This window comes from Geotrypetes seraphini, chromosome 15 (assembly GCF_902459505.1).
Source record: "Geotrypetes seraphini chromosome 15, aGeoSer1.1, whole genome shotgun sequence".
Taxonomy (NCBI): Eukaryota; Metazoa; Chordata; class Amphibia; order Gymnophiona; family Dermophiidae; genus Geotrypetes; species Geotrypetes seraphini.
The window spans coordinates 22,200,168-22,222,401 of NC_047098.1; the positions used below are offsets into that span (position 1 = coordinate 22,200,168).

Sequence of the window (22,234 nt, forward strand, 5' to 3'; positions counted from 1 at the left end):
GGTTGAAGAACACTGACTTAGACCATGTAAAAACATGACCCCCACACACTACCCTAGTGATCACCTACCCCCTTCACCCCCATAAAAATTTTAATCATAACTTTAAAATTCATCCTGGCCGCCTGACATAGGAAAGCCTAGTCGTCCAGCCCAGAGGCAGCTTAAGTCGTCTTGGGGTTGGGTTAGGGACTCATGGCGAGGAGGACCCATGCCCATAAGCTCCTGTAATCACTGCATTGATCCTTAAACATGTGCACTCCCCTATACACCCCCCAAACCTTTTTGTACTGGCATATAAGTGGCTCCTGCAGCCATAAAGGCTATTGGGGTGGTAGATAAGTGGGTCTAGGGGAGTCTGGAGGTGGTGTGGGGGGCTCACTATGACCTATAAGGGGGCTGTAGTGAGAAGACATGGCACCCTTTTTGTGAAGTTCACAGCAGTGCCCTGTAAGGTACCCCACTGTTTAGGTGGCATGTCTGGGTGTGCAGTCCATCACTTTGCAGATCCCTCCCACGTCCAACAGGGCTTGTTCTAGGCGTTTTGGACTTGGATGGAACATTGGATGAAAATGTGGTATAAAGATAGACGATTTAGTGGCTTGGACGATCAGATCGGCAGGACATATAATTAGACGATTTTCGAATGTAAAAAGAAGTTGGACGTTTCTTTTGAAAATGTGTCTTAAGCTGGCTTTTACCTTGGACGACTTAGACGGACTTAGACGTCCCTTTCGATTATGCCCCTACTACAGAACCAACCCCTAAACCCCCATCATTTGACCAGAGGTGTCTTTGCTCTTACCGCACCCCAGCAAATGAATAAAACCCCCAATCGAGATCCCTCTTGAAAACTACCTCCCCCCCCCCCCCCCCAAGATATAGTCTACCAATTAGGAATGGTGCGCAGCTAGCAACATTTGCACCCGGCTCAGCCTGTCGCACGGTGCAATTTTCCCGAATAACGGACGCATTAGGCGTCATTGTACACGTGTGCGTTTCCTTAAAAGCCAAAAGAGGAGGAGGGCGCTAAGGCTGTCCCGGGCGGGCTTGCCTGTGAACATTAACCTATTGCGGGCCCCGGCGCTCCTGTCAGGCAATGCTGAAGACAGCCCCGGCAGCTAGGGGCAGGTCCTGGCTGGGCTTCTGGAGTCCGGGTGACGACGGAAGGAAACGGCGTGGAAAGCGGCGGCGAAGGCGTCACTGCGTTTGCCGGGTGGTAGGTTGTGTGTTCCCGAGTGGGCGCGGAAGTGGCAGGGACAGGGGGACACCCCCCCACACACACACATACACAGTCCCCCCCCCCACACACACACACTTAGAGAGGAGGGAGGGTTCCCGTGAAACCGCCGGTACTGGGAGAGCTGGCAATGTAGGCCAGGCAATAGGTTTAAGGTTTGCACCTTAAAACATAACCTGTGAAACTCGGAGCGTGAGATCCGAGATCTTTTTTTTTTCTCTCCACTATTAAAATGTTACTAATGCAGACTCTAATTGGTTATAATTACTAATGTGCTTAGCCTGTTAACATAAGAATTGCCCTACTGGGACAGATCGAAGATCCAGCAAGCCCAGTATCCTGTTTCCAATAGTGGCCAACCCAGGTCCCAAGTAGTAAAACAGATTTTATGCTGCTTATCCTAGGAACAAGCACTGGACTTCCCCCAAGCCATCTCAATAATGGCCTAAGAACTTCTCTTTTAGGATATTATCCAAACCTTTTAAACCCTGCTAAGCTAACTGGTTTTACCGCATTCTCTGGCAACAAATTCCAAGTTTCAAGTTTATTAGGATTTTATATACCGCCTATCAAGGTTATCTAAGCGGTTTTTTTTTACAATCAGGTACTCAAGTATTTTCCCTCTCTGTCCTGGGGGCTCATTATCTATCTAACGTACCTGGGGCTATGGAGGATTAAGTGACTTGCCCAGGGTCACAAGGAGCAGCGTGGGGTTTGAACCCACAACCCCAGGGTGCTGAGGCTGTAGATCCAACCACTGCGCCACACACTCCCCAGAGTTTAATTACATGCTGCATGGAGAAAGGTTTTTGCAGGTTTGTTTTAAACTTAGTAGCTTCGTCGCATGCCCCCTAGGCCTAGTATTTTTGGAAAACGTAAACAAGCGATTCACATCTACCACTCCACTCAGTATTTTATAGACCTCTCGTATCACTCCTGAGCTGTCTCTTCTCCAAGTTGAAGAGCACTAGCTATTTTAGCCTTTCCTAATAGGGGCGTCATCCCGTCCCTTTTATAATTTTCATTGCCTGTCTCTGAACCTTTTCTAATTTCGCTTTATCTTTTTTGAGATATGGTGACCAGACTTGTACACAGTATTTGAGGTGCGGCTGCACCATAGAGCAGTGGTTCCCAACCCTGTCCTGGAGGACCACCAGGCCAATCGGGTTTTCAGGCTAGCCCTAATGAATATGCATGGAGCAGATTTGCATGCCTCTCACTTCCATTATATGCAAATCTCTCTCGTGCATATTCATTAGGGCTAGCCTGAAAACCCGATTGGCCTGGTGGTCCTCCAGGACAGGGTTTGGAACTACTATCATAGAGTGATACTACTCTGTTTTCTGTCTTTCAGCCAGTTCTTAATCCATGATAGTACATTATCTTATATCCAATGACTTTCTAATTTCCTCAGAAGTTGTTCATGAGGTACATTGTCATATATGCCTTTTGAAAATCCAAATATAGTATACAATATCAACCACCTCATCTTTATCCATATGTTTATTCACCCCTTAAAGAAATGCAGTAGATTGGTGAGGCAAGATTTCCCTTGACTATATCTTTGTTGATTTTCTCTTGTTAATCAATGCTTTTGTATATATTCTGTCGGAGTTTTTTTTTTTTTTTTTTTTAATTTGATTATTGCTGCCTCTCAGTAAATTTACTAATTAGCAACTGCTTATTAACAGGTGACAATTTTGAGCTGTTACTAATGGTGGTTATTTGTCTGCGGATAAGGTCCATCCAGTCTGCCCATTAGTTATACCCATTAAAAATACATGATTAAATTAACTTGTCTCTTCTTTGATATGTAAAGTCCACCTGGTATTATCCTAGGTTCCAAATACTGCTGAAGTTGCCATCCAAGCTCACTCCAGCCTATCCAACCATCCTGTTTGCAGGATAAGAACATAAGAGTTGCCGCTTTTGGATCAGACCAGTGGTCCATCGTGCCCAGCAGTCTGCTCACGCGGCGGCACTTGGTCAAAGACCAGCACCCTAACTGAGACTATCCCTACCTGCGTACGTTCTGGTTCAGCAGGAACTTGTCTAACTTTGTCTTGAATCCCTGGAGGGTGTTTTCCCCTACGATAGACTCCGGAACAGCATTCCAGTTTTCTACCACTCTCTGAGTGAAGAAGAACTTTCTTACATTCGTACGGAATATATCCGCTTTCAATTTTAGAAAGTGCCCGCTCGTTCTCCCTACCTTGGAGAGGGTGAACAACCTGTCCTTATCTACTAAGTCTAATTCCTTCAGTACCTTGAATGTTTCAATCATGTCTCCTTTCAATCTCCTCTGTTCGATGGAGAAAAGGCCCAGTTTTTCTAATCTTTCACTATATGGCAACTCCTCCAGTCCCTTAACCATCTTAGTCGCCCTTCTCTGGACCCTTTCAAGTAGCATCATGTCCTTCTTCATGTACGGCGACCAGTGCTGGACGCAGTACTCGAGGTGAGGGCGCACCATGGATATCTACCATAAAGTCTGGCCAGTAACATCCTCATGTTCCTAGTTATTGGAGTTCCCATTGATTCCCTCCCCAGCCCATCCTACACCAAATCACCACATATGGAACACAGACCGTGCAAGTCTGTCCAGTACTGGCCTTAGTTCTTTAATTTACATTTTTCAATTTCTAATTAGAGATCCTCTGTTTATCCCAGTGTCTTTTGAGTTCCATTACAGTTTTCCTCTCCACCACTTGCCTCAGGAGGGCATTCCAGTCTCCACCCTCTCCATGAAAAAGAATTGCCTAACATTGCTCCTGAGTCTTCCTCCCTGCAACCTCAAATTATGCTTTACCATTTTCTTTTCTCTGGAAAAGATTTGGACCACTAATACCTTTCAAATATATAAATGTCTGTATCATAACTCCCCTGTCCCTACACTCCTCCAGAATTTATAAATTTAAGTCCTCCTGTCTCTCATAATTCTTTTGGTTCAAACCCCTTACCATTTTCGTTGCCTTCCTCTGGACCACTTCAAGACTTCTTATATCATTCCCTAGATACGGCCTCCAAAACTGAACACAATATTCCAAGTGTGGCCTCACCAATGACCTATAAAGGGGTACCAATACCTCCCTTCTGCTGGTTATTCCTCTTTTTATACAGTGGGTGGCGCAGTGGTTGGAGCTACAGCCTTGGCACCCTGGGGTTGTGGGTTCAAACCCCGCGCTGCTCCTTGTGACCCTGGGCAAGTCACTCAGTCCTCCATAGCCTCAGGCACGTTAGATAGATTGTGAGCCCACCGGGACAGGTAGGGAAACATACTTGAGTACCTGATTGTAAAACAGCTTAGATAATCTTGATAGGCGGTATATAAAAACCTAAGAAACTTGAAACTTCTGGCTACAGCCACCGCCTTATGACACGCTGTTTAGCTGCCTTTAGATCTTCAGACACAGTCGCTACAAGGTCCCTCTCTCCATCATTGCTTATCGGCCTCTCACCTCCCAGCACCCTCCCTTCAGATTTCTACCCCACAAATGCATCACTCTGCACTTCTTCGCATTGAATTTTAGTTGCCAGACCATTCTTCTAACTATTGCAGATCTTTTTTCATGTTTTTCACTCCCTCTGGGGTGTCCAATCAGTTACAAATCTTGGTATTATCCGCATCACTAACGCGGCAGAGTGAATTCCCCAACAGACAAGGCCAAAGCAGCCTGTTTAGAGTGCTGCTGGCCCGACGCTGCTTTGGTTGAAGGTAGGTAGGGCTCGCTCGTGGTTGGGGAGGGAAGGATGGAGGGTCACCAGGGTTTTGGCTGTACGACGGTGGGGGGGTGGGGGGGGCGGGTTGAAGAGTTGCTGGCGACGAATCCCGGGACTAGGGCTTATTTTTGGGGTAGGGCTTATATTAAGACCTACCGCGAAAATCATGCTAGGGCTTATTTTTGGGATAAGTCTTATTTTTGGGGAAACACGGTATTTAGGAGCGCCCATTTAGGCCAATGAAAACCAGACCCAAGTTGTGCGTGGATTAGATGTAGTCTAAAACAGTGCACCTAACTTTTAGGAATGTGTACGATCCACTAGATGCTCTTCCCCCTTGAAACACTCCCTTTTGAGATTTGTGCACTAGAATTTTACATGCACAACTTAATTAGTGTCAATTAGATGTTAATTGTCAATTATCAGCGCTGATTAACTTGTTAAACAATTAAGTTGCTCGCACAGCTAGGGTCACAGTGTACAGAATCTGGACCTAGTATCTGATATTTCATAAAGGAATTCTTAAGAATTTTGGCAGCACCATTGTTTCTCTCATATCAGTTGGCAAAATTTGCAAGTTAGCAAATGATAGAACTTTTTGCTTTAGTTTTTAACTCGGATGATTTCAGAATATTTTTCAAGGTTTTGAACTGTATATGTTTGTATTTTCTTCCAGGTCATTTGATACAAGTTTGCAAATAACTGCTTGTATTTGGGACTGAGGTGGACAATAATGGTTCCTAAGCAGGTGTTCCTGTGTAGTCTGGGCTCCTATCTCTCCCTGCTTCTTGTATTCCTGCTCATGGATGTCTATGCTAGACCTGCCAACAATTCTGCCTTGAAATATAAGGCAGTTGATAATAAAGATGAGAATGAGGTCCTTCCCCCAGATCACCTCAACGGGGTAAAAATGGAGATGGATGGCCATCTGAATAAGGACTTCCACCAAGAGGTTTTTCTAGGAAAGGAGATGGAGGAATTTGAAGAAGACTCAGAGCCTCAAAAGAACAAAAGGAAGCTTATGATCATCTTTTCAAGGTAAGGCTTCAAGGAACAATGTGCTTTATTATGTGTTGGGAATGGTAAGGAGATGCATTCTGTCTTTCTTTCTGGTACCACCAGGCTGTTTCTGTTTTGACTCTTTCCTGTCGTAATTCAAAAGCAGAGATCAGGATGGAATGTTGCCTGAAATATGTCACCTGGTCTTGGGTGGGGAAAGCTTTGTGTGGTGTCTGAGAAGGAAGCTGGGTCTTAGTTGAGCAGTAGTGCAGCTGCCATGGGCTGGCCAACAAAAAGGAGACAAAATTTTGGTGGGAAAGTCCGTTGGTCACAATTTTAAATTCTGGCGGGAATGAGGCTGAAAACTTTGAAGAGGGCGGGAGAAGGCATTTGTCCTAGGCCCCAGTCCATTTTGCTATGGGATCAGACAAACTACATCCCAGAGTGCTCAGGGAGTTGAGTGACGTCCTGGCGGAACCGTTATCCGTGCTCTTCAATCTTTCCCTAAGTACAGGAAGAGTCCCATTGGACTGGACAACGGCTAACGTCATTCCACTCCACAAAAAGGGATGCAGGACGGAGACTGCGAATTAAAGACCAGTGAGTCTCATATTGATAGTAAGTAAACTTATGGAAACACTAATCAAACACCAATTAGATACGATTCTGAACGAGGAGAATATACGAGACCCCCATCAACATGGATTTACAAAGGGAAGGTCCTGACAATCCAATCTGATCAGCTTCTTTGACTGGGTAACAAGAAAGCTGGATAAAGGGAAGTCCCTGGACATCGTTTGATACCGTCCCACACTGCAGGTTATTGAGCAAGATGAGTTTGATGGGATTAGGTGAAACATTAACTGCATGGGTTAAGGACTGGCTTAGAGGTAGACTTCAGAGGGTAGTGGTAAACGGTACCCTCTCTGACACGACGGAGATGATCAGCGGAGTGCCGCAGGGCTCGGTTTTAGGCCCGATCCTATTTAACATCTTCATAAGAGACTTGGCTAAGGGGCTTCAAGGTAAAATTACATTATTCGCCGATGACTCCAAACTATGCAACATAGTAGGCAAAAGCACAATAGACAAAAGCACAGTGCCCGACAAAAGCTCAATGCCCGACAGTATGACGCAAGACGTACTCTTACTGGAGCATTGGTCAAAGACTTGGCAGCTAAGTTTCAATGCCAAAAAATGCAAGGTCATGTACCTAGGCAGCAAAAATCCATGCAGGACTTACACCCTAAATGGTGAGATCCTAGTAAGGACTGTAGCAGAACGAGACTTGGGAGTGATCATTAGCGAAGACATGAAGACTGCCATTCAAGTGGAGAAAGCTTCATCCAAGGCTAGACAAATCATGGGTTGTATCCGTAGAAGTTTCGTCAGCCGTAAGCCCGAGGTCATAATGCCGTTGTACAGATCCATGGTGAGACCCCATCTGGAATACTGTGTACAATTCTGGAGACCACATTACCAAAAGGATATGCAGAGAATTGAGTCGGTTCAGCGAATGGCCACCAGGATAGGCTCAGGACTCAAGGATCTCCCGTATGAGGAACGGTTGGGTAAGTTGCAGCTTTACTCACTCGAAGAACATAGAGAGAGGGGAGACATGATCGAGACGTTCAAATATATCACGAGCCGTATCGAGGTAGAAGAAGATATCAAAGGACCCACGGCTGAAAATTAGGGGTGGGAAATTTCATGGCGACACCAGAAAATGTTTCTTCACTGAAAGGGTGGTTGACCGCTGGAATAATCTTCCACTACAGGTAATCGAGGCCAGCAATGTGCCAGATTTTAAGAAAAGATGGGATTGGCATGTGGGTTCTCTTCATGGAGGAAGTTAGGGGGTGGGTCACTAGTGTGGGCAAACTAGATGGGCCTGGTCCTTTTCTGCCGTCATTTTCTATGTTTCTATATGTCCTAGAGCAGGGGTGTCCAACTTGCGGCCCCGTGAAGTATTTTGTGCGGCCCCGGTCAAAGGTAATGCAGTGTTTTCCTCTGCTGCCCCAGGGTGTTTACTGTCTTGCTAGCTCCCTCCTCTGTCTTGCTGCAGCGTTTGTGCAGCCCCAGAAAAATTTTGTGCGGCCCAGGGAAGTCAAAAGGTTGGACACCCTTGTCCTAGAGAGTCCTGCCATATGAACTTATTTCCTGCCAGTTAAGGATTCCCAAGAACTACATTTCCCAGAATTACCATGAACTCTTCCTTTTCAGAGCTTTCATGTGTTTCTTGATTGCCCTTTGGCCATAAATCACTGCAATAACCAGTGGCAAATCATTCCTCAATGATTTTCATTTAGCACCATCTTTTCTCTATCAATGAACCAGGTTTTCTTCCCCACCCTCATTATTCCTCTATGTATTTTGCTCATTTGGAATAAGTGCTAGAGAGAAAATGGTTACTGCGGATGGACAGACTAAATGGGCCATTTGGCCTTTATGTGTCATCATGTTTCTGGGCTACATTTGCAACTACCTAGGGATTTTTGCTCTATTTTAATAGATACTCCATTTTCCATTCCTAGTCTAAACTTTGTAGCAATGGTCCTGAAGCTGGGGAGCCTTGCACTGGGCTTCTTCAAGAGCCCTGTGTTATGGGCCATTAGTTCTGCCTACCAGGTGTCTCCCTTACAACACCCTTTTCCATGAACTGCCTTCATAGCATCCCCAGGCAAAGCTGATCTAGTATTATATAAACCAATTTAGAAACAGAAATCCTGTGCATGGCAACATGCTATAGTGCCACTTAGTCAACCGGCCAACCCTCTCAATCCATCTTTAATCTGGTTGTCTGTTTTGGGGCCCAGCTACTTGTTTCTCTGTTTATGTATGAGCTCATATGTGAAATACACTTCCCCCTTCCCCATTCGCGGTTTTGGCACTCGCGATTTCACATATTCGTGATTTTGGGAGAGGGGGGAAACCCCCCCAATGATTTTGCACATTTCCCGCCTCTCTCCAGCCTTCCCCCCCACCCCACCCCGGCATCCTGGCCTTACCTGGTGATCTAGCAGGTTTTTGGGGCAGTTGCTAGTCACTCAATTTAAAGAAGTTGATCAGATTTGTTTGACGTAAGCTCCATCTGGCAAGATCATACTACCATCTTGCTCTTCAAGGAACACATTTATTTATTTAAAAACTTTTCTGTACTGTTTAAAGAAAAGCCTAAATGATTTACATCAATAAAAACATATCCTATATAATAAAAGGTTAGTGGCGCATGCGCTTTTAAAAAAGCGTGTTTATTGCGGCAGTGGTGTGCGATCCGTGGCCGTGTTCCATTTTAGAACCCGGCCAATGATCACTCTGGCCACTCCCCTCCTCCCGCCCTCACCAAGCCGAAGGAAGCTCAGCAGACCTCCCGCCCTCACTTCACCAAGCTGGACCATACCTCCCGCCCTCGCTCACCGCTGCTGTTGCTGCCGCTGATCCTCCTCTTCGGGGCAGCCTGCGATCGTGGCCGGCTTTGGCAGGCCTCGCAGGCCGCTTTCAGGCCTCAGTGGCACGTTCCCTCTGACGCACGGGATCGCGTCGGGGGGAGCGTGCTTCCAGGTTGGGGAGCAGCCTGTGAAGTTCGCTGGGGCCGGCCACCACGATCGCGGCCTGCTTTGAAGAGGAGCAGGCCAGGTAAGCAGGGGATTAATTCAGGGGGCCAGAGGGGGGCTGCTTTGGGGGGGACAGACAGTTTTGCTCGGGGGGCAGACAGAAGGGGCCATGGAGAGACAGGGAGAGGGAAAGGGGGCTGCTTTGGGGGTGTGGTGTGCTGGGGGGATACAGAAGGGGCCATGGAGAGAGAGGGAAAGGGGGCTGCTTTGGGTGGGAGGTGTGTGCTGCGGGCAGACAGCTTTGCTCGGGGGGAGGGGGGGGGAGACAGAAGGACACAGACAGCAGCCAAGGAGAGAGAGATAAAGAAACACAGACAGACAGACACTCTATTCTAGCACCCGTTAATGTAACGGGCTTAAAGACTAGTATAAAATAACAGACAAACTAAAATATTAAAATCTCCATAATTAAATAGTTTCTTCTGTTCAAGTGACAGCTAATAAATCACAAAAATGCAGTAACAAACAACTGAGTTTTTAATTGTTTCTTAAATTGGAGCCGATTTACACAGTCTTAATTCCCCCTATCAGCAATACAGAATGCCATCGCTCTAGTGTCTGCATAATTTCCCTGCACTATTGGGTTTAATATAACACATTGGGTATTTCACAGTCAGAGATCATGTTCCACACAGCCTTACTTTTTTTTTTTTTTCCCAATATTTTTAAAACAACAATCTTGTATAATCAAGCTTTTAACAATACATTAATTCATTTTATATCTTACTTCTTAATACATACTAAAAATATCAATTTAACTAAGAGGCTTCTATAACCCACCCTCCCTTCCTCCCCTACCTCCCACCTTTCCACCCCAGTGAGAGGATGTGTGCAGGAGATTCATAAACTATAAAGCCATAATTTAGAGATCAATGAGACTACTCCTTTGGGAGCTGATCCAAATTTCATATGTACTGTACCCCAAATGGTTTTATATCTATGTATGTGGTTTCTCCGGAGAGCAGTTAATTTTGACATTTGTTGTATAAATTGGACTTTAGACAGCAACACATGAAGCGCCGGAAGATCTGGTTGTTTCCAAGCCGATGCCAAAACCAGTCGCCCTGCTGTCACACACCCTTATTTACTGTTATGGTATGTGCAAAACTAACCATTTTGGAGATAGTGGCCTCAGGCTGATTTAAGGCTCTGGCATTATTTTAAAAAGCTATTGGGTAATTATGGGTGATATATTTAAATCTACCCATTTCTCAGAAAGGAGTGTTTTTAAATATACAAATATCTACCAACTCTTCAGCTTGGAGAGGAGACGGCTCAGGGGTGATATGATAAGAGGTCTATAAAATATTGAGTGGAGTGGAAAGGGTAGATGTGAATCGTTTGTTCACTCTTTTTCCAAAAATATGAGAACAAGGGGGCATGTGATGAAACTGCTAAGTAGTAGATTTAAAACAAACTAGAGAAAATATTTCTTCACACAATGTGTTATTAAACTCTGGAATTTGTTGCCGGAGAATATGGTGAAATCAGCTTAGCGGAATTTTTAAAAGGCTTGCATAATTTCCTAAAAGAGAAGTCCATAGGGCTATTATTGAGATTGCTTGGGGAAATTCACTGCTTATTCCTAGATAAGCAGCATAAAATCTGTTTTACTACTTGGGATCTAGCTAGACACATGGGACCTGGGTTGGTCACTGTTGGAAACTGGACTTGATGGACCTTCGGTCTGTCCCACTATGGCAGCTCTTATGTGAGCCAAGTATAGGACAATCAAGCCACTGTGATATCACTGATGAGGTTGGCTCTCTAGCATTGGTGGAATGAGGCATTACGACATCACAGTCTCAGCTCTGGAATGTTGCTGCTCTTTGGGTTTCTGCCTGGTACTTGTGACCTGGGTTGGCCACTGTTGGAAACAGGATACCGGGCTTGATAGACCTTCATTCTGTCCCAGTACGACAATCCTTATGTTCTTAACTCGCTCCCATATGCACACTGGCAGTGACATGAGCCCACCATTCAAAGGTGTCAGCTACATATACTTAAAAAACAAAAATTGAAAAGTAGAGGAAAAGACCTCAGCTAAGCTTCATGAGTCATAAACTCCACTTTAAAAAAAAAATATTACTTAAGTTTGGCTGACTTTAAGGAGAAGGCTCAAACTCGGTGATCACTACAACTTAACTATGCTCCAGATGTATCCCACCATTGAACATTGAACTGCCTTCTTCGTCATAAATCCTAAGGAGTTATACTGGAAGCACAATATCAACCTGAGAGGGATTTCCAGTTACCTCTCAGAGCTGTGTCAGGGGTATTATATATATCAGTTTACAATTCACTTGCTGCTTCAAAATGTTTGTTAAAGTATATGTGGCTGGTACTTTGGATGGTGGGCTCCTGTGAAATTGCTTTTGTTCATCTGGGAGTGAGTTGGTAGATGTTTTGATATAATTTAAATCCCCTATTCTCTAAAGTTAAGAGGTCTGGAAAGAATACAAAACACATGTTAAGATCCCCAGTACAGAGCTGAAAATGTCCTGCCAGTTTCCATATCTCTCTGCCACATGAAGGGTAAAGGGGAATGGATTTGATATACCTCCTTTCTGTAATACATCCAAAGCAGGTACTTTCGCTGTCCCAGTAAGCTCACAATCTAAATTTTTATACTTGGCACAATGGAAGGTTAAGTGACTTGCCCAAAATTACAAGGAGCTGTAGTGGGAATCGAACCCAGTCCCTCAGATTCACAGCCCCCTGCACTAATTATTAGGCTACTCATCTGCATGAGAAAAAAAAAATGCTATAGGTCATATTTCCAAAAACTTAGCTCCATATATAGATGGAGAAAGAGGAAATGGGAAGACGTTTTCTAAGAAAGGAGATGTTAGCAAAGGAGAACTGATTGACCTACTCTCTTTATCTGATTATTCCCACTTATATTTGCCCAACCAGTTATACACTGGTCTAGACACGGATATCTTCCATCTGTCAGCACTATAAACCTTACTGCCTAAAACATACCTCTCCTTATCCAACTTTGTGTTGTTGACTTGTTGGGATCTCTACCATTCTGTGTAGCATCCAAGTTTTTTTTATTTGAGTCAACATTTGGAGTCACCCTTTCCAATGTGTGATACCCAGCCTCTCAATTCTGCTCCAGCACCTGCACTCTTATGTGTGCCAGGTGTATTTAAATGTTGTCTTGGTATTGGTAAAGGAAAAAAGTGAGGGAAAGGACTTTATACATCAACCTGAGATAAGTGAGTTTATTAAATACAATCGTATATTGAGACATAGAACATATATAATAAGATTTTCCTTGCTAACCTTCCAGAGACATCACATTTTCCGAACAAACTAATGCCAGGTTTCTCAAACCTGTCCAGGGGGACCATCACCAGTCAGGTTTTCAGGATATCCATATTAAAAATGCATCAGATTTACATATGCTTCTCCATTGCGTGCAGATATCTAATGAATATTCATGATAGATAACTGCCTGTTTAAAAATCCAACTGGCTGATGCAGGTTTCAGAATCTCTAGTGTTTGAAAGAGAAATATTAAACTGGGAGTGAAAACCCAGGGTCTAGACCAGTGGTTCCCAAACCTGTCCTGGGGAACCCCCAGCCAGTCAGGTTTTCAAGATAGCCCTAATGAATATGCATGAGAGAGATTTGCATACCTGTCACTTCCATTATATGCAAATCTCTCTCATGCATATTCATTAGGGATATCTTGAAAACCTGACTGGCTGGGGGTCCCCCAGGACAGGTTTGGGAACCACTGGTCTAGAGCATGGTTCCCAACCCTGTCCTGGAGGACCACCAGCCAGTCAGGTTTTCAGGATAGCCCTAATGAATATGCATGAGAGAGATTTGAATACCTGTCACTTCCATTATATGCAAATCTCTCTCATGCATATTCATTAGGGATATCTTGAAAACCTGACTGGCTGGGGGTCCCCCAGGACAGGTTTGGGAACCACTGGTCTAGAGCATGGTTCCCAACCCTGTCCTGGAGGACCACCAGCCAGTCAGGTTTTCAGGATAGCCCTAGTGATTTGCATGTAATGAAGATGATAGGAGTGCAGATATGCCCCCATGCATATTCATTAGGGCTATCCCAAAAATCTGATTGGCTAGTGGTCCTCCAGGACAGGTCTAGATCAAGCATGTCAAACTCGCGGGCTGCATGCGGCCCACAACAAAAAAACTTTGCAGCCCAGCCAATATAATCCAATAAGTCATAACTAGAGTTGCAAAATTTCTCCCACAATCTATTGGCGCCGAGCATCTGCCTATCTAAGCCAGTCGAAAACAATGATACAACGTACGAGTATAACCAGTTGCTTATTCTTAAGTACTACGATGCAGATGCCTTTGGTACCTGAGACAAGTTCACGTCTCTAGTCATAACGCACCATTTCTCCTCATTAATGCTAGCAGTGAACCAGATGATACCTATCACACCATTAGTCTTGTATTGACTTGCTTGGTAAGCCTAATGGGAAATATTTCGCCTTCGGAGTACAATAAAAATAAGAGTATAGGTTTATTTACATTACACTTATTAATTTGTGCAATTATTCTGTGTCTGGTAAGTTAATATTTTAGAAAAGATATTGATTTTTATTGAAATGTTTTATTTTTTGTGTTAAATGATTACTCATTTATTTTGGCTCTTTGTATTCAGAATGTCTTTATCGAAACCAAGTGGTAGTAAAACGAACGGCCTCTTTTACAAAGCCATGCTAGCGGCTGCCGCACGGCAACAGCCCCGGGGCCATTAGTGCAGCGCAGCCGCTAGTGCAGCTTTGTAAAAGAGGCCAGAAGTGAAAAATTGCTGATGAAAATAAAAATTTCCAAGAAAAGTGGGAATTGGGATTGTTTTTGCTGTGAAGTAAAAGATAAAATTTGCTTGATATGTAATAATGCTATTAGTGTGCCAAAGTGTTATAATATTAAACAGCATTATGAACGGCATAAATCAAAATATGACAATTACGAAGGATTAATGAGACAAGAAAATTTGAAAGAGCTCAAGTTAGGACTGAAAAAGCAGTTCATGTTTACTAAAGTATCACAAGACAGTGAAGCAGCGGTGCATGTAAGCTGCGCCTTGTCAGAGTTCATAGCTAAACACGAAACCTTTTACCGAAGGTGATTTCATCAAGGAATGTTTCATTTAAAGCTGCAGAAATTGTTTGCCCTGGAATTGTGAAGATTTTTCAAACAATCTTTTTGTCTCGAAAATCAGTTGCAGAAAGAATTATTGATTTGGCCGGCAATTTAAGTGATCAGATCAAAGCAAAATTATCTAGTTTCAAAGCTTTTTCCACTGCCTGTGACGAGAGTACAGACATTGGGGGCGTAGCTCAATTAGCTGTGTTTCTTCATGCTTATGACACAAATTTCAACAGTTTTGAGGAATTATTGGAACCAGGAGTCGGAGTCGAGGAGTCGGAGGAAATTTCGGGTACATGGAGTCGGAGTCAGAAGTACAAAAAACTGAGGAGTTGGAGTCGGAACATTTATCTACCGACTCCATTTTTGAACTTGGCATACCAATCGCGAGCGATTCTTTCAGCTATAGCACCCACTATATACACAGCACAAATGTTGCGAGCAGCTTCTGCGGCCTTAGAACCTTGATTAAAAGCAAAAAGAAGGTGGTGTCGAAAATGCTTATTTCTCTCAACGTGACATTCCATTTTAACAATCTGAAAATTAACCAGTGCTGTGGAGTCGGAGGAAATTTCGGGTACTGGAGTTGGAGTCGGAACATTTATCTACCGACTCCACAGCCCTGATTGGAACTAGTATCGATGCATGGCAGTACAATGGGACATGATATATTTAATTGTGTTTATGAACTTATGCAAAAATACAATTTACCTCTATCAAAACTTAACTTCTGTAGCTACAGATGGAGCTCCTTAAATGGCCAGAAAACCCAATGATTTTGTGGCATTACTGTGAAAAAAACAAAGTGAAACTTGTGATGGATCCAAGATTCATCATATGCATTGCATTATACATCAAGAAGTATTATGCACAAAGTAATAAACATGGAAAATGTGTTGACATTTATCAAAAAAATTATCAATTTCATAAGATCAAAAGTCTTAAATCAGTGACAATTCTCTGCTTTCTTAAGTGAATTAGAAAGCAAATATTCCAGTTTGTCCTACTTTACCGAAGTATGTTGGCTATCCTGCTCCAAGGTCCTTAAACAATTCTGGGACTGGAAAGAAGAAATATGTCAGTTTCTAATAACTAAAAATCAAGACACAAGGTTGTTTTCTTATCCAGTATGGTTACAAGATTTATCTTTCATGGTTGATATAACAAAACGCTTAAAACGATATAAATTTAAAACTGCAAGGAAAAGATCAGATCATTATGAACCTGTGTGATCAAGTTTAAGCATTCCAATGTAAGCTAGTTCTTTGGGAAAAGCAGTTGAAAAATGAAGATTTAACACACTTTCCAACATGAAACATAAATCAAGTTTAGGTGAAAATGCATCGTATCAAAAATATGCAGAAAAAAATGTTAAGACTTAGAACTGAATTTGAAATAAGATATGCAGATTTTAAATCTTTGGAAGACAAGTTTTCTTTGATTTTCTCAATAAATATAGAATCAGTACCTAATCGTATGCAAATGGAAGTAATTGAGATCCAGTGCAATTCAGTTTGAAGACAAAATACAGTGAAATTAGCTTGCTTGAATTTTACAAATATTTGCCAGCCAAGTTTGAAAATATTTGAAAATTCGCATATGAAAGTACTTATCGGTGCAAGCAGTTATTTACGCTTATGAAAGGAAATAAGTCTCCTATCCGCTCCAGAATTAGCGACATTCACCTTGAGTCAGTTTCAAAAGTAATTACTGCAGACAAGATTTCCTCCGAAATAGGAAAAATAGTAGCAGAGAAGAGATGCCAATTGTCAGGAAGAAAACATTAATTTTATCATTGCTCTTATTCTTTTTTTTATACTGTACTTTTTGAAATAAACCTAAGTTTCTATGAAAAATGACATTTTTGCCTTTTTGCGGCCCACATAAACTTAAACTTTGTTTATTTGGCCCATGTCAGCCTTTTGAGTTTGACATGCTTGGTCTAAAGCAAGGGTGCCGAAGTCCCTCCTCAAGGGCCGTAATCCAGTTGGGTTTTCAGGATTTCCCCAATAAATATGCATGAGATCTATTTGCATGCACTGCTTTCATGGTATGCTAATCTCATGCATATTCATTGGGAAATCCTGAAAACCCAACTGGATTGCGGCCCTCGAGGAGGGACTTTGACACCCCTGGTCTAGAGCAGTGGTTCCCAGCCCTGTCCTGGAGGACCACCAGGCCAGTCGGGTTTTCAGGATAGCCCTAATGAATATGCATGGAGCAGATTTGCATGCCTAGCACCTCCATTATATGCAGATCTCTCTCATGCATATTCATTAAGGCTATCCTGAAAACCTGACTGGCCTGGTGGTCCTCCAGGACAGGATTGGGAACCACTGGTCTAGAGCTTACTTTTCCCAAAATCAAATATGTTGAGGTTAAAGGAGGTTTTGTGTAGTTAATGCTTTTATCCATGTGCTTGTAAGTCAATAGAATAACCTTTAACACTACAGTGCACTTGCATTATTGTTGATTTGTACATAGTAAAGGTGTGAATCGGGGTAGTTTGAAGATCTTTTGATGGTCTCTTAAGTGCATAGGTGCTAGCTTTGGTGTTTCCGTTTCTTCTGTTAATCAGAGGGGAATGTCCTTATTTCTTACCAAAAAGTCAGAAGTGTTTAAAAAGAAATACATATCTGTCTTTATATCTCATGTCATTATTGTGGAATTATTGCATTTTGGATAGTAATGAGCAGCTGGATAAAATACCTCCATATTTGGTTTCCATCAGGTTATTTTGATGTATTCATGTATTGGATTATTGGAAGAAGTATGACTTGGCCAGGTGGATGTTGTAGTCTTTAGGCTTTGCATTCGGATATTGTCTCTGCAGTGAACAGGTGGAGTATTAATGTTCTTAATCTGTCGTGTTCTAGCTGTGAGTTGACCTTTTGTCCTCTCTTAACCTATAACCTTCTAGACAGCTTGAGGCCAAGGTGAGTTTTTAATCATGTCAAAAGAGGTCTAGGAGTCCAGCTGAGAGTCTGAGTTTAGAGGAGGGGTAAGGGAATGAATGAAGTGGGCGGAGGTTGACCATGAGGACGTGTGAAGCTCCTACTACTAGCTGGAACTCAAATGGTGTTTTGTCAGCCTTTTTTGTACCATGTCATGGTTTCAGACTCTCTATAGGCAGCATGGCCCATCTTACCTTCTTTGTTATCTGAGCACTGTGATATTATTGAATGTGGTTTTGACTTCCTGCCAGAACTGGTGGAGGTATCGATTATACCAAAGTCACAGTGACATTTGCTTTCTTGTTATCTTGTCTTCTGGTACAATTTACTAGCATTATGTTAAAAAAAATTTTTTCTATTTATTAATTTTATACCCAGAAAATCTGCCTCATGCACATGGTTTCCGTAAGATTTTGTTGAAATTATAGTATATGTTATACAATTTGAAATTAATGGAACCAAAGTGACATGCAAATGTTTTACTCTTTTGGATACTGAGAAGCTCCCTCCTCAGTTTTTCCTTCTCCAAGTGACCTTGATTTAGAAGGGTTATTCAGAGGTTGTGGTTACAACTTTTCTTAGGGCTAAGAAGCCTGCAACGATTGCAGCTTACGCTAAGGCCTACAAGACCTTTAAGTTGTGGTGCACAAAGGAGCAGGTAGAGCTAGAGAGAGTTCCCGTTCTGGTCTCAATAAGGACCTTGCAGTTTCATCTCTCAAAGTTCAGACAGTTGGTATCTCTGCTTTTGAGCTAGAGTGGCCTACAGTTCAGGCTTCTCACCTGGATGTCACTCGGTTTTTGAGGGGAGCTCTCAGTGTGGTCTTGAAGGACCTGGCATGCTAGACATTACGGTCGAGACAATGTTTTTGGTTGCCATAGTCTTGGCAAGAAAGATCTCAGAATTGCAGGCCCTCTCCTGCAGGGAGCCATTTCACAGAGTCAGATGGTTCTCTGCACCCGGTTCCTTCCTTTCTTTCAAAGGTGATTTCCACCTTCCATGTCGATCAGGAGCTTCATTTGCCTGCCTTTTAGCCTATGGGTTCTGCCAAACAGGACAAACCTTTGCGCAAGATGGATGTGCGCAGGCCCTGCTTATCTGTCTGGAGAGGACTAATGATCATCGTTTTGTCTGCTTATCTGTCTGGAGAGGCTTTTTGATCATCGTTTTGTGCTGACCAGTCACCTCGAGATGGGGCAGGCCAGTTTCCAAAGCTTCCATTGCCAGATGGATCCACATGGTAATTTCTTTTCCTACATTCCCTGCAGGAAATAGCCTCCTATTTTTCTTGCAGCACATTCCACAAGAAGTGTATTGACTTCCTGGGCAGAGTCCCAGTCTGTTTCACCTGATGAAATCTGTAGAACAGCTGCTTGGGCTGCTGTCCACACCTTTACAAGGTTCTGCAAAGTGGATGTGGTGGCTCGAAAGGATGCTGCCTTTGGGTCCTTAGTTCTGTGGGCAGGCTCATTGCCAGTGTCTGTCTCGGGACCTCTTCTACTGTATCTAAGATTAAGGAAAGACGTTTCTCTTTTTCTTTGGGAAGGTTCTCTAGTCCCTCCTTGATGTACTTAGCATCTTGACTCTTAGTTACTCATTTGAGTGATTTATTGTTTGTTTGTTTGTTAATTGTTTATTGATCGTTGTTCTATTTCCTAAGTTTCAGAGCAGAATAAGTCTGTTGCTAGGGAAGTTCCCTGTGCCTCTTCTTCTCCTTTCTTATGTTTCAGTGGAGTTTGATTGCTTTGGTACCAGCTGAGGAGTTCTGCACTGCAGAAGGGGAGGAGTTCAAGATCTTAAAGTGATACCCTTCTGCAATTTCATAGGAAATGAGAATCAACAGCTAAAATATGGACCCAGATTATCTACTACTACTACTACTACTATTACTATTTAAATTAGTTCTATAGCACTACCAGATGCATTTAACACTGCACAGAGTCACAAAGAAGAAGAAAACAGTCCCTGCTCAAAGAGCTTACAATCTAAACAGCCAAGACAGACAAACAAGATGTCATGGATACAGTTAAGGGGAATAATTAATCAGCTGGCTGGGTTGGAGGGTAGAGGAGTAGGATTAAGGATTGAAGGCTATATCAAAAAGTTGGATTTTCAGTCTGCTTTTAAACAAGGAAAGGGGCTTGACGGACAAACTCGAGTAATTTATTCCAGGCATAGGGGGCAGCTAGATGAAAGGAACAAGTCTGGAATTGGCAGTGGAGGAGAAGAGTAACGTTAAGAGTGACTTATCTGAAGAACAGAGTTCTCTGGGAGGTGTATAAGGAGAGAGAAGTGAGGAGAGATGTTGAAGAGCAGCAGAATGAACACGCTTGTAGGTCAGCAATAAGATCTTGAACTGTATGCAATGGCATATAGGGAGCCAGTGAAGTGACTTAAAAGAGAGGGGTGACATGAGATTATCGAGGTTGGTAGAAGATGAGTTGTGCAGCAGAGTTTTGCACAGATTGCAAGGGGGGAGAGGCGACACTGTGGGATACCAGTTAGAAATAGATTGCAGTAATATAAGCATGAAGTTACGAGAGCATGGACAAGGGTTCGGGTAGTGTGCTCAGAGAGGCAGGGGCGAATTTTGGTGATATTGAAGAGATAGAAGCGACAGGTCTTAGCGGCTTGTTGGATATACGTAGAAAATGAGAGGTAGGAATCGAAGATGACTCCAAGGTTGCGAGCAGAGGAGACTGGACAGTATTATTTACTGAGATGGAGAAAGTAGGAGGAAGAGCAGAGGGTTTAGGAGGAAAGAAGAGCAGCTCAGTCTTGGACATACACTCCCTCCGTATTCATGGGGGTTAGGAACAGAGCCTGCCCGCGAATATTGAAAATTCGCAAATAACTTTTGTGCCAATTCTGACCTACCTCCGCCTCCCTCCTGGGTCCCAGTGAGCATCAAACTCTGTGTACTGAAGCAGGTGCGCTAACCACCAGACCACTCCTCCACTTGGAAGCCCTAAGCTTTCTTCAAAAGAAGTTGCACTAGCCAAATCCTTGTTTTTCTCTTTTATCCTCCTTTCACTACCATGGCCATATAATGAAGTAACATTAAGCAACCTTCAATCCAACAACTTATCAATAGCTACGTTGACGTCTTAGGCAACGCTAAGTAGAATGCAGGGGCGTTCCTTCAACTTTTCTGACCCTGCATGATGACTCGCAACATTCCCTTCCACACTGTCAGATCTGTGCGCGCCTGCTTGCGGACAGACAGAAAATGGCGAGTTTGTGTAAAACCATCCAAAAACAAGAATCAAAAAATTAACAACCAAAGGTTACAAAAATCAAAACAAAATCGCAAAACTGTAGATGTAAAACTGGAAAAATGTCAATTATCTCTTGTGGAAGGAGGAAAGCCTCAGATCTTGTGTCCATTTTCACATGCCAGCCCACTAGCCATTCAGCTAATGTGGACATCAATTTCAGTCGCTTGCCATCCTCCACCACCCTTAATTACTGTGCAAAAATCATGCTGTGCAAACTTGCATTGATAATTATATAAATAATATCAAAAGTGTAAAATCCACTTATCTTAATAATGTCAGGCAACTTGTTTTAGACTCATTCTGATTCTGACGAGCTCATTTCGCAATATCTTAATCAGAGAAATCAAAGTGTTTGTAATAACAAAGCTGTATCCCAACAGCTCACACATATCCTTAACAATAGCATCTGCTATTGTGTAAAAGTCAGCAACGTTCCATCGAGAGTTCCATCGAGAAGCGCGGCTTTCGGCAGGAACTCATTCACTGTGTAGGTAAGCTCCTCTGTATTTATACCCGTTAGCGTCGACAACTATAGGCCAGATTGTAATGTTTGTTGGTCACGCAAAGCAGGAAGGGGTGGGGAGGCTGATTCCGGTTTTAGGAAATTGCGAATAACCGAAATCGCGAGTCCTAAAACCGTGAATCGGGAGGGGTAAGTGTATTTAGTTTCAGATGATGGCAGGACATCCAGGCAGCAATGTCAGCCAAACAAGCAGAGACTTTTTCTTGGACTTTAGGTGAAATTTCAGGCGTAGGCTGATCAGGGTAACCTTTTTTTTGTGTGTGTGTGTGTGTGTTTCGCTTCCATTTTTCACCTTGGCCATTCAGTACAGGTCTAAGATAACATTGAGCCACCAATGAATATTTTAGGTACGAGAATTGCATGACTGCTTCTGCAAAGCAAAATCCTGCCTGTTCCATTTTTGGTAGTGGGGAAGGGAAAACACTTTTAATCTCCCATGGTTGTCGGGAATGGAAGCTATGATGCTCACTGAGGCAGTTTGAATTGCGACCCTCCAAAAGCTGACTTAGATTGCCTGACTTGATTGGTTTCAGTCAGTTTTAGGACTAACCACTATTACTACTTGCTGTCTTTCTGATGAAGTGTTTAGTGTTTGCAGGTAGCTGCGAAGCATTCTAGCAGACGCACAGCTGTTCGTGTAGTTTCCTGGCAGTACTTAGCTGATTCTGCTGAGTACAGTATAGAAATTGTCTTATCTCTTGTGCTTTTCTCAGATTGTGACGTCCATTTTATTATAATGGCTGTAGAAACTTAAAGCAAGTAG

General features: G+C 43.1%; 1 protein-coding gene across 1 annotated transcript in view; it reads left to right on the forward strand.

The window, feature by feature from the left end:
• The first annotated feature begins 1,020 nt into the window (after positions 1 to 1,020).
• Positions 1,021 to 22,234, forward strand: part of SDF4 (stromal cell derived factor 4) — a 47,180-nt gene continuing 25,966 nt past the window's right edge. The window contains exons 1-2 of the mRNA XM_033922997.1: positions 1,021 to 1,216; positions 5,634 to 5,995. Coding sequence (XP_033778888.1) covers positions 5,691 to 5,995 — 305 coding nt within the window. The 5' untranslated portion in view covers positions 1,021 to 1,216; positions 5,634 to 5,690. The remainder of the gene's footprint in view (positions 1,217 to 5,633; positions 5,996 to 22,234) is intronic.